Source organism: Sinohyriopsis cumingii, chromosome 5 (assembly GCF_028554795.1).
Source record: "Sinohyriopsis cumingii isolate HCF-2022 chromosome 5, ASM2855479v2, whole genome shotgun sequence".
NCBI classification, from domain to species: Eukaryota; Metazoa; Mollusca; class Bivalvia; order Unionida; family Unionidae; genus Sinohyriopsis; species Sinohyriopsis cumingii.
The window spans coordinates 22,695,770-22,708,630 of NC_142965.1; the positions used below are offsets into that span (position 1 = coordinate 22,695,770).

At 37.1% G+C, this 12,861-nt stretch overlaps 1 protein-coding gene across 1 annotated transcript; it reads right to left on the reverse strand.

Moving 5' to 3' along the window:
* Positions 1-2,517: 2,517 nt before the first annotated feature.
* On the reverse strand, positions 2,518-3,132 carry LOC149798774 (protein CFDP2-like). Its single transcript, XM_089957292.1, has one exon. It carries the CDS (start codon positions 3,130-3,132, stop codon positions 2,518-2,520), a length of 615 nt encoding a protein of 204 aa, XP_089813418.1.
* Positions 3,133-12,861: the final 9,729 nt, after the last annotated feature.

Consider the following 12,861-nt stretch of genomic DNA (forward strand, 5'->3'; position numbering starts at 1 on the left):
TATATTGCACGTTCGCTGGTGGCTGACGAGCCCTATACGTGACAGGCACGTCTGTCTACAGAGGCTGCAGGGGAATGTCTGGGTTGTGGTGGGTGCTGCCGATGGTTCCCGGTTTTTTCTTCGCCATCGTTTTTCCTCCAAGATGGCCATTCTGACAGCGGCCTGGTGATCTGTACGTCGCCAGCTTTCACGGTCAGCAGCTTGTGATGCCCATTGGTGGTGATCGATGCCACAGGTGGTAAGGGTCCTTTTCAAGGTGTCTTTATTTCTCTTTCGATGTGCCCCTCTATCACGGTGGCCATTTGACAGTTCACACTACAGTGCGATCTTTGGCAGGCGATGATCCTCCATCCTGGACACGTGCCCTGTCCAGCGAAGCTGTATCTTCATGAGCGTGGCCTCAACGCTGGTGATCCCTGCTTGTTTGAGGACTTCAGTGTTGGTGACGAAGTCACTCCAGTGGACGTTGAGGATGGTGCGGAGGCAGCGCTGATGTCAAGCATTCAAGGAGGTGGAGGTGACGGCTGCAGGTGACCCAAGATTCGGCGCCATATAGGAGGGTGGCCAGTACGACAGCTCTGTAGACGCTGATCTTTGTATCTCTCTTGAGACTGGCGTTGTGCCAGATTCGTTTATAGAGTCTGCCGAAGGTGCTGTTTGCCCTGGCCAGTCTGTTGTCTATTTTTGTCGATCTTGGCATTAGAGGATATCACACATCCTAGGTAGGTGAACAGGTGGACTATGTTCATCTCTGTCTGATCAATGAAGATGCTTGGTGGTCGGTGCTCTTCCTTGGGAGTAGACTGATGAAGTACCTCAGTTTTCTTTATGTTGACCTCAGGACCAAAGAGCTGGCAAGCTTCTACAAAGCAGGATGTTACGCGCTGTAAGGCATCTTCAGTGTGGGCAGCAAAGGCGACGTCGTCTTCAAAGAGAAGTTCTCTAATCAGTTTTTCCAAGGTCTTGGTGTGGGCATGAATTCGCCTTTAATTGAAGAGGTTGCATCAGTCCGAAATCGGATATAGATGCCATCTTCGTCATCAAGGTCTACTGTTGCTTTTTGGAGCATCATGCTGAAGAAGATTGAGAACAGTGTGGAGGCTAACACGCAGCCCTGCTTCACGCCATTTGCAATGGGGAAGGTCTGTGACAGGTCGTTATTGTTTCTGACCTGACCAAGCTGGTCTTCATGTAGTTGGATGACCATGGTAAGGAATTTAGGAGGACAACCGATCTTTTCAAGGATTTTCCACAGTCCAGTTTTCTGATCCAAGTATCAAATGCCTTCGTCAGGTCCACAAATGTGATGTACAGTCCTTTGTTTTGTTCTCGGCATTTCTCTGGATCTGTCTCAGGATGAACACCATATCAGTTGTGTCCCTATTGGCTCTGAAGCTGCAGTGACTCTCTTGAGCATGTTCTTCTGCAATGGTGGGCACCAGTCTGTTCAGCAAAACTCTAGCAAGGATTTTGCCTGCAATGGAGAGCAGAGTTATTCCACGGTAGTTTGAGCAGTCAGACTTTTCCCCCTTGTTTTTGTACATGGTGACAAGGTGATGATGACTGCATATCGGAGGTCTTGTGGAAGTTTCCCGCAGCAAACGAAGAACTCGTGCAGTTTGGTGTGCAATGCTAGGCCTCCTCTCTTTCATATCTCTGGTGGGATACCATCTTTTCCTGCAGCCTTTCATGTCTTCAGCTGTTCTATGGCTTTTACAGTCTCTTGCAGTGTGGGTGCCCCATCAAGTTCCATCTTAGGTGGCTCTTGTGAGATGCGATCAATAGCTGCCTCCTGGTCTGTACGGCTAGTGCTGAAGAGGGTGTGGAAGTGCTCTGACCAGCGATTCCCTGTCAGTGAGTAGCTCTTGGCTATATGCACTCCGTAGGGGCTCTGTATTTGGACCATACACTAACTCAGCGTTTCAAAGAACCCTTTGTAGTCATCAGTGTCAGCGTACAGCTGGTTTCTTTCTGCAATCTTTGTCCATCATTCATTTTGTATGTCTCGGAGACTGCACTGGAGGGATCTGCAGATAAAGCGGAAGGCCGCTTTCTTCTGTGGACAGGATGATTGTGCGAGATGGGCTTGATACGCTGATCTCTTTTTGGCAAGCAGTTCTTGGATTTCTTGGTTGTTTTCATCCAACCAGTCTTAGTTTTTCTTAGTAGTGAATCCAATGATTGCTTCTGAGTTTGCAGAATGGCAGCCTTGATTGATTGCACATCTCTTCCGGAGGTAGATCTGGTGCAAACAAAATTACGTTCTTCAAGTCTAGACTGCAGGCTCTCTTGAAAATCTGCCATGATGTCTTCAGACAACAGGCTTTTGATCTGGAGCTTCCTTTTCGGGGTACCTCCTGGTTGTCTGGGCCTGGGCTTGAAGTGGAAGTCGAGCTTGCATCGGACAAGACGATGGTCTGTGTGGCACTCTGAACTGGGCATCATTCTGGTACGAAGGACATCTTTTAAGTCCCTCTGGCGTACTATGATGTAATCTATTAGGTGCCAGTGTTTTGATCAATGATGCATCCAGGTAGTTTTCAGGCTGTCTTTCTGCTGAAGTACGGTGTTTGTGATGGTGAACTGTAATTTTGCGCAAAATTCAAGAAGCAGACGCCCATTGTCATTGCTGCCACCCACGCCATGTTTCCCAAGGACGGCTTTCCAGGCTTCTGAGTCTAGGCCCACTCTGACATTGCAATCTCCGAGGATGATTATTTTGTCGCTCACTGGGACGCTCTTGATAAATATGCACAGGTCACCGTAGAATTTATCCTTTTCAGAAGGATCTGCTTGGAGTGTTGGAGCATATACACTGAAGAGTGTGGCGTGTTGTTGGGTCCCTAACGGGAGACGCATGGACATGATGCGGTCGTTGTGACCAGTGGGAAGGTTCGTTATCTTGGTGGCGATTGAGCCCTTGACCATGAAACCGACGCCTGAAAGTCGTTTTTCAGTTTTTGGTTTTCCTGACCAGTACAGGGTGTATCCAGCACCGAGTTCTCTCAAACTTCCCTCCTCTGAAAGGCGGACTTCACTAAGTGCAGCAATGTCAACAGCAAGGCGAGAGAGTTTGTGTGCGATTAAGGCAGAGCGTCGTTCTGGTCTGTTGCTGTCGGTTGAGTCTAGCATTGTTCTGATGTTCCAACAAGCCAGTTTTAGTCTGTCTAGTCTTAAGATAAATCATGGACAAAACCCAACACACATTACAAATTAAATATATATAACATACACTCATGGACAAAACCCAACACACAGTACAAATTAAATATACATAACATATAATCATGGACAAAACCCAACACACAGTACAAATTAAATATATATAACATACACTCATGGACAAAACCCAACACACAGTACAAATTAAAAATACATAACATATAATCATGGACAAAAGCCACAAACATAATATGCATAACAAATGAATTTCTTGTGTGATTCATTTCATACTTCCAATTCAAGTTTATTAAATTTCATTTTCACAATGACTTTTCTGTCTGATTCATTTTATTCTTCCATTAACAGATTGCGTTGAAGGAAAACTTTGGAAAACCTTAGATACATTTATGATTAATTATTTGAACTATATTTCGAAGGTTCAAGCGGTAGTATTAGGTCAGATCACTCCGCTATACTCGTAAAGTTGTTGTGTATCTTCGACGCAGGTCAAGCACTTCATAGTTCTTACGATATTGCTAGAAAGGTATGACTGAAGGGAGATGAACCCTGGTTGGGATTGTCTTCCATTGCTGGAATGTAAACACTATGGATGACAAAGCAGAACACGGAGTCCGACCGGAATATATTTAACTGAATCTAATACATATCACACTGAGACCAACCGGAATATGTTAAATTGAATCTAATACATATCACCCTGAGACCGACCGGAATCTGTTAAATTGAATTTAATACATATCACACTGAGACCGACCGGAATCTGTTAAATTGAATCTAATACATATCACACTGAGACCGACCGGAATCTGTTAAATTGAATCTAATACATATCACACTGAGACTGACCGGAATATGTTAAACGGAATCTAATGCATATCACAAACGTCAAATGAACATATTTTGGTTGAAATTAAACTTCAGCTATTTTTTCATATATATTATTTCATAAAATGGATGGTCAAATCGAAACAGCCTATCACAATTTGATGTTACTAGTATTTGTTCAAATAAATAAAAATGTACAAACAGCTAAATTGAGTGCACTCTCTCTGTATCTCTCTCTCTCTCTCTCTCTCTCTCTCTCTCTGTAACCTTATGATTTAAATAATGAAAATAATTTTTCTTCATTCCTATGTTAGGCTAGCTTTTTACACAAACTCATTGCGTGTACAGGAACACAAAACACCACATAAAGAAATTAAAATTCCAATTGTTACAACATGAATTATATAAGAATATATGTATTGTATGTTTTCCTTTTCTCGGTAAACAACAAAATAACCAAACAATTGAAAAGTGAGCAAATATGGATACCTGACATAATTCATTTTCTTTTTCATTAGAGTGACTACATTTGTAAACGTATAAGTAACATGCTGACTATATCTACCGTTCTTTTTGGTCGATGTTGTGGAAATACAGACAGATAAATACAGGTGTGCAGATTGACCTAAATTATATTGTGGACGATGCCATGTATGTCCAGTTCTGTAATCATTCTTAATTTTTAAAAATAGCTATGGTAAGTAAAAAAAAAAGTGTAGCAAGCAGAAAGTTGATTGCATAAACCTTAACGGTAGCTTAATTAATGTGCCATCTTAATGAAATCATTTTGAACCTGCGACCATTTTAACTTTAGAAGAAAGGAACGTTTTATTTTAAAAGATCTAATTGTATGTTTGAGAGGGAGGGGAGGGAGGGAAGGAGGATGGTGTGAGTGTGGTATTAACGGTTGTAAAAAATTCGCATTAGATCAAAACATTTGACAAATAAGTAGCGATCACATTTTTGCTAGATTGTGCAATGGGAATCGTATACGAACATAAATGCCAATTTAGTTGTTTCTTTATCTGAAGACTACAAAAAGTATATAATTGTTTGTTTAAAACTGATGTAGATTAACGCACCTGTTTCCAAGACAAGTTATAATTTAAAAAGTAAAAGAACTAATCATGTAGAAATGTATTCCAGAGACAATTCAATTTAAAACAACAAACGAAGAAAATTCTAAGCAAAAATCAATTTCATCTCTTTATTTGCTTTCGAGGAAAACGGAAATTTTTTACGTGTTGAGGATCACTGACCCATTACTAGATTTCAAGATTTACATTTGGAGATAAGTTTCATCCGGCTTTCTTTTCTTCCAAATCTTTTATAAAAGTGTAGTTATATAGCACACACTTTTAGTCTAGAATAATACATATATGAATGGTAGCAAAAAATGAAAAGAAGAAACTGCTGCAGCTAAGGGTGATAAGAAAGAAAGAAAGAAAGAATGAAACGAAAGAAATAAAGAGAGAAAGAAAGAAAGAAAGCAAGAAAGAATGAAAGAATGAAAGAAAGAAAGAAAGAAAGAAAGAAAAATCATGAATAAAACTTGGAAAATAAATAATGAATAACTACAACTTCTTCCGGAAGGAAACAATTTTAACCCGTTGCTGTATTTACACGATGTGCCGAATCACTTCGTATGGTTTGATTGCAGTATTTCGTTACTTAGTTCGTTCTCAAAAACTCCAACAAACAAATTTATCTATACCTACATTATAATTAACATGCAGTTAACAATTCATACCTTTTCCAGTTTCATGTAGGTCTCGAATTCTCCATGGAAAATTCAATATTTTAACATTCCCTACAGCTTTCTTCAGTGTTGCAAGCAATCGTCTGCCTCAACAACAAAACAACTTTCATAATGTATGGCAGCCTGGATTCCATACAATTCGTGGATTTGCTTTTGTTTTTTTTTTTATACACAACCAATACTCATTAATCCTATCCTTTCTCATAATACGCGACCGAGCCCTAATTTGGATTAATGAATCAAAAATCAATGTTGAAATAGGTTTTATTTCCCTTAGCCTTTATCATTTGCAATAATTATGAATCAATATCATTTGACATCAACGATAGATTTTGTAACAGGCTACGCATACAGACATATATTTGTCATCGTCAAATTTATTCTGTACAAGAATAAGGAATTTGATGTCTAAATTATAATTAAACGTCGTATTATTGGCTAAACATCTTTCAATAAGTGTGATATAAATACTGTCCTTGTTGAGTTAAAGCTATTCATTTGGAGCCAGTGTTAAATTAAAATTGGGGTAATAAGAACACGGTCATTTCATGCTAGTAATTTGATCTACCTTCATTCAGGAAGGAAAGAAAATTACTGGATTCCAATACTAAGTCAATAAAATGAAAAATATGAAATTAACAAAAATTAAAGGTAAAAAAAAATGAAAACAATGGTTTTCTATGGTTATGAAAGTATAAGAACACCTGAGGCAGTCACTAGAAAGCAAATAAAATAAATTACCGTAATTCGTGGGAGGGGGGATCAGGAAAAATGGCCGGTATTTAATATATAGTTGTCATTTATAATCTCTAGGTGTCTGCTTTCTTTATATGCTTGCCATGTATATAACTTTGTTTGATTGTACGATTATATCAATCACATTGGCGCAGATCGTACATCATATCAGAGAAACTCGACACTCCAAAATTGCTGGAGAAAGACAGATACATAAATTTACCCTTGTTAGTGGCGCAATATCTCTGCAGATATATCAAAGTTAACACGCATTATTGTCACAGTGTATTGATTGTATTTTTAGCTTTCTGTTGTTATCGACTGCAAATAATTATTCCCTTCATTTTGGCCAAAAAAAATAATTTCCGAATGGAACAAAATAGCATTTCCGCATGGAACAAAATAAAATTTCCGACCACGGGGTAAGTACGTTCAGCGCACTGACCTTAACGTCTAATTTTCGATACAAGCATTACAAACATGTACAAGCAAATGAATGAAATGCCTGAATATAAAAATATGTTGTGATACAAAAACAAAACCTGCTATTTTAAAATCCCGAAAAAATCAGATGCTACTTTTCCCAAAGTTAGCGAAACAATAACATATCATTGAAACATATTATTATGTAACACAAACACACTTCTAAATAATTACTTATATCTGCCAAAGCTCTGTAACAAGCATTAGGATTTGTTAAAATCTCATTACGTGACACAGAAATCTACCAGTTATTAGTACCAGAAACTATATTAATGCGCATTTCTTGTTTGCTTGAAAATATTTTTAAACAATCGTTGTACATAGTTCTGTTATTTATTACTTCATATTCCTTATTATTTTGTAACTTGGAACTAAAATACGGCAGTTCGAGCCATTTTAATCGATTTTTAAGCTTGGGACGTTTACGAATCCAGCTAAACAAGAAACTCAGCTCTTCAATTACGTCTAGGATTAAATTGCAAATCTGTATACCCCTCCCCCCCAAAAAAAAAATAGAAAAGAGAAAGCTACGGCATATAATAATTATTCAATATTGTTCGGCTTATTTGTGGAAGGGCTTCTGTTTTAGGTTCGGCTTATTTGTGGAAGGGCTTATGTTTTAGGTTCGGCTTACTTGTGGAAGGGCTTATGTTTTAGGTTCGGTTTATTTGTGAGTATAAGTCAATTTTAGGTAGACGTACTTATGGAAAAAATAAAAACATCGGTGTTTGGTAAGTAACAGGCTTATTGAGAAATATTTCCGATGTACATTTCAAGAACTTAACGGTAATATTGAATTGTATAAGTTTTGAGGAACACGTTCGTTTAATTTGATGTTATTCGTGATTTTACGATTAGATTTCCCCCACATAGTTCAAGTAATATATATTCTGAGAAGACACCAGACTATCTCAGTAAGTATACATCAATGCATTCAAAGCCTGAATAAATAGTATTAGGCACTTGTCGTTAGAGACTGTCTGACTTTTCAAAGCAAAACGGTGTGAGGATTGGAAAACTTATTTTCAAGACAAAGATTACGTTTGATGCCGAATTCATTTCAAGTTTTTATGTATTATGTATTGCGATTTGTCTTTGTCCACAATTGATAGTTGGAGTTTGACCTACCTGACTAATATTATTAGATTGTAAACAACATTATGTAGCTATTTTCTGGCTGTAGGTTATGTATTAAGATTATTATTATTTGTAGGTAGACATGTTTACATGGTTTTGAGTTCAAGACACATCTTTGATTTAAACCCTAGAGGATTCCAAAAACCAATTTTTGTTTACAGTTTGATATAAATTTCCATCATGATGACTATCATCCTGGTTCTCTTATTGTGACTTAGGTTTATATATTAGGTTTTCTTATATAGATCCGACTTGTGGAATCAGTCTATTAGCAGTGTTCAATTTCTATTTGAGAGTTACGCAGTACTCATTAATAGTTTCGGACTAAATAATATTTTTGGAATTATTGTGAATTATTATGAATTAATTTAGTGACATTTTGGATTATATCAGTTGGATTTATCAAGACTCTCAGCACATTAACACTATTCCAGGGTATTCGTACATCAGCACCTTGAAATTAGCCTTCCTTCGGAATACTATTGGAATTCATTTCGAATAACCAGATACCATTATTTCCGGAGGTATGTTTATTGATAAAAAGAAATAGAACACTCGATGGATTTTCAAAGCTTGGAATCAATATCATTCAGTATTTTTATGTTTATGTCCTGAATTTGGCAAGGTGATGTAAAAGAAAACAGAACGATTGGTGTTTATTACAGTTTAAAGAAGTGATTTTCTGGTCCTTGAAATAATGACAATTACAAACACCTTTATGACCAACTATGTGCCCTGTGCTTTTATTAACTTCGAAAATTTAACTTTTGTTGATAATCAAGTTCCCGGATGGGAATGAGATATAATAATACATACAAGCAAGAAGCAAACACTTAGTTTGAATTCACATTAAACGTGAACATCATCAAAATAATGCATATCAGAAAGCACACGAAATAAAAAATATAGCTACTTGCTATACGCATGTGTGGTCCGTGTGCAGTAATTTTACAAATCATGGACAATTTGGTTAGCATTAAAACCCATGTATCAATATACGTAATGGGTAATTTGGATAGCATGCATTACCCGTGTAAAACAGGCTTGATGGATAAACTGCGTAGCATACAAAGCCGTGTACGAACAAATATCATGTATAATTTGCGTAGCATCCAAAACCCCAGCATGAACATACATCAAGGAAAAGTATAGATGAAGATCCAGATATCTACTTATTTTGTCGAAATAAAGTAAAAACAAATTTTTCAAATATGTGTAAGTTAAAGTGTCTATCTGGTCTCTCTGTTAAAGAAATGTCAGTCCTACAGATAATGTGTGTTACAGAGAAGAGTTCTACACGTAATCTGTGTAAAAGAAACGACAGTTCTACAGTTTTATCTGTTAAAGAAACGACTGCATTACATATAGCCCGTGTTAAAGAAATGACAGTTCCGTTGATAATCGGTGTTAAAGAGATGACAGTCCTACAGATAATGTGTTATAGAGACGATTTCTACACGTAATCTGTGTTAAAGAAACGACAGTTCTGCAAATAATCGGTGTTTAAGAAACAACATCTGTACAAATATTCTGTTACAGAAAAGACAGTACTATAGATAATGTGTGTTAAAGAAAAGATTCTGCAGAAAATCTGTCTTAAGGACTCGACAGTTCTGCAGATAATCGGAGTTAAAGAAACGAAAGTTCTAATCTGTGTTAAATTTCTACAGATAATCTGTGTTAAAGAAACGAATGTATTACCAATCAGCGTAAAAGAAACAGCAGTTCTACAAATATTCTGTATTGCAGTTTTTGTTGTTGTTGTTGTTGTAGCGTTTAACGCCATTTTTCAGCACAAGATAGGCTATACATGGCGGCCAGTATTAATAGTGGAGGAAGAACCCGGGAAAACCCCGTAAAGAAACACCGACCCACGAGAAGCTACTGGCAAGCTTTCTCATATACCCACTAGAGTCTGTGTTAAAGAAACGACTCTTCTGCAGATAATCTTAGATTTAAACATCTGAATCTACCTAAATATATAATATATGACTAAGGTAAAAGTGACGAATATAATTTGACCGCTCCGGTGGCCTTGTGGTTAGAGCGTCCGCCTCGTATGCGGAACGTCGTGGGTTCTAATCCCGGTCGAACCATACAGCTGGCTCCCCAGGCGCTCAGCATTAAGTGGTTAGTGTTAGGACTGGTCGGCCTGGTGTCAGGATAATGGGACATCACTATAAACTGCCACACAGCAGACATCGAAGCGATATTACTGAAATATTGTTAAAATTACGTTAAAAATGCAAATCACACACACGACCACACTAATATAATTTAGAGTGATAATCATTTTGTTTTTACGTTTTCAGCATAAACATTTGTTTAATATTCATGCATATTTCTTTATGTGCCTGTTTTTCAATTTTGTAAAACATTTGTACGAGCTCCCATATTAAAAAAAAACCATCTTGATTAACCCAAAATCATTGTCAATCCACTGCAATTTATCCATCTTTTTCGAGTGATCTGAGGTCTTCTCGTTTTCTCCGAACCACACTTCTGTATTTTTTTCTAAATCCTGTTCAGAAAGGTAAATCACTTGCGACAATCTCATTTAAAGGTCTCGGGTCTCTCTCTTTATTTGTAACGAGTAGCTGTTTGGCGACTCGAATCCATCTTCAATCTACTGAAAACATATGACGCATTAATGTCTATGATAATATAAATATCTTCCACTGCGTATCACATATTTTCATCAGTTTCTTCCTACAATTGCAGCCTCCTCTTGCTTACCTATCACAGAAAGCTGCCTTCCAGACTGTGGTCATATTTCTTTGGATTCGCGACCATCTTAAAGTTAGGAAACAACCCCAAAATTGTAGGATATGGCAGAGAAAATAAAAAGATCAGTAAACTTTAGTAAAGTCGGCTATGATACCAGTCCAAGAGTCCCTATGGTCGACAGGGTTTTACAGTATGATCTTTGCTCGGTATTGTTACGACTCTAAAGAAGTAAACCAAGTAAAAGAAAAGAGCGAAAACCAACATGTTTTGGGGAAATTCAACAAATAATTTATTTTCATAGAATACAAAGTGAAAATTTAAAAATAACTTACAGTATTGTGATTTAAATATCAAATAGCCCTAAAAGTTATATCACAAATCCAGAATTATAGAGCATTCCAAATGAATTCCAGTGGCGTTCCTAATAAAGTCCAATCTATTGTGCTGATGTGCATATAATCTTGAATAATGTTAATATGCTAACAGTATTGATGTATCACAATGATATAATCCAAAACGTCTTCAAAAAATGTCACAGTAATTCTAAAATTATTACATTGTTCTAAAGTTTATGAGTACTTTGTAATTCCATTGACTAATTGAAATAAATAAATCCTCTCAAATGATAATTGAACACAATTAAACGATTGTCTACACTAAAGATGTTTAAGAGAGGAATAATACTTCTGTTATCCACTGCCCTATATAAAAACTAATACACAATGTCAGAACCAGGAGGAAAGCGAAATGTTCAATTCCAGATCGTTATGACTCGTATATAAAGTCCGGTCCTTTAGCAACCAGCCAACTAGGGAAAAACCAATGGTCTAAACTCAAATCTTATCGAATTCGTCAGAACATCTACACCCTTAAAGGTCAAACGCCAGAAATACATGTTTACTAACATAAAATGACATCATCCCAAATTACAAACCCACAGTGGAAAAAATTAGCTATTTAATATGTTGTCTAATACATATCTGTACATTCTACAATCATGAATCAAATTGAAACACATAATATAGATATTCATAACAATATCGTAATTGTTCTTCTCCAATATCTTGTACCTCACTATCATTTATCTATGTTACGTCACACGCATATATCTGCAGGTGCCCATTGTGCTGTGCTTGCAGCTGAAGGCCATTTTGCAGAACGTTATTTGTCTATCGATCGGCGTTATATTTATTAATACGTTTAACAGAAACAAAAAGCTGTGACCATTTCACCTACCTATCTACCTACATTAGCGCTTATTCAGGTCAGCCACTTGCAACACTGTAGCCATTATTCCCCTAGTGTCCAGTACAGTGACGTCATTGAAGTTGGAAATATTGAGACTATACCTATAGACTTGGGTTTTTTTCACAGGTCGTTGCTACAAATAGATACTAGGTTAGTTCATAAGACTCCCCAACAAGATGAGATTATAAATAGATAGTGGGATTTTCCAAGGAATGTCCTACTATTGGTGAATATGAAGAGATACTATCGTTTTTCCACATAGTATTTTTGGTAGTGTAAGAGATATAGCCTTTTTTGTGATATTTTATCGCCTTCTCTTACATTTTAAGCTAACACAGTGACGTTTGGATAGTTAGTATGATTTAATGGATGGTATAGTGGGTGTAATGCATAGTAGTTGTTGTGGTATAAGGGATTGATATTTTTTGCGATTTCATCTCCTTCTCTTACATTCTAAGCGAAGACAAGGCATTTTGGATAGTGAGCATGATATGTTGGATAGCATAGCGGTGTGATGGATAATATTTTGGTGGTGTAATGGATAGTCTTTTTGTGAAAATTCATCTTCTTCGTTTACATTCGAATCTAACACATACCATTTTGAGTGTGTATGTGTGTGTGTGTGTGTGTGCGTGTGTGTGTGTTTTTTTCCTTAACAAACACTTTGGCCATACACTCATGAGTGTTTGTGAATGTGGAGTAGTGTCACAATAAACACTAACAACTTTGCTGAGGTGATTGAAGGTGATGGTGTGTTTTGTAGA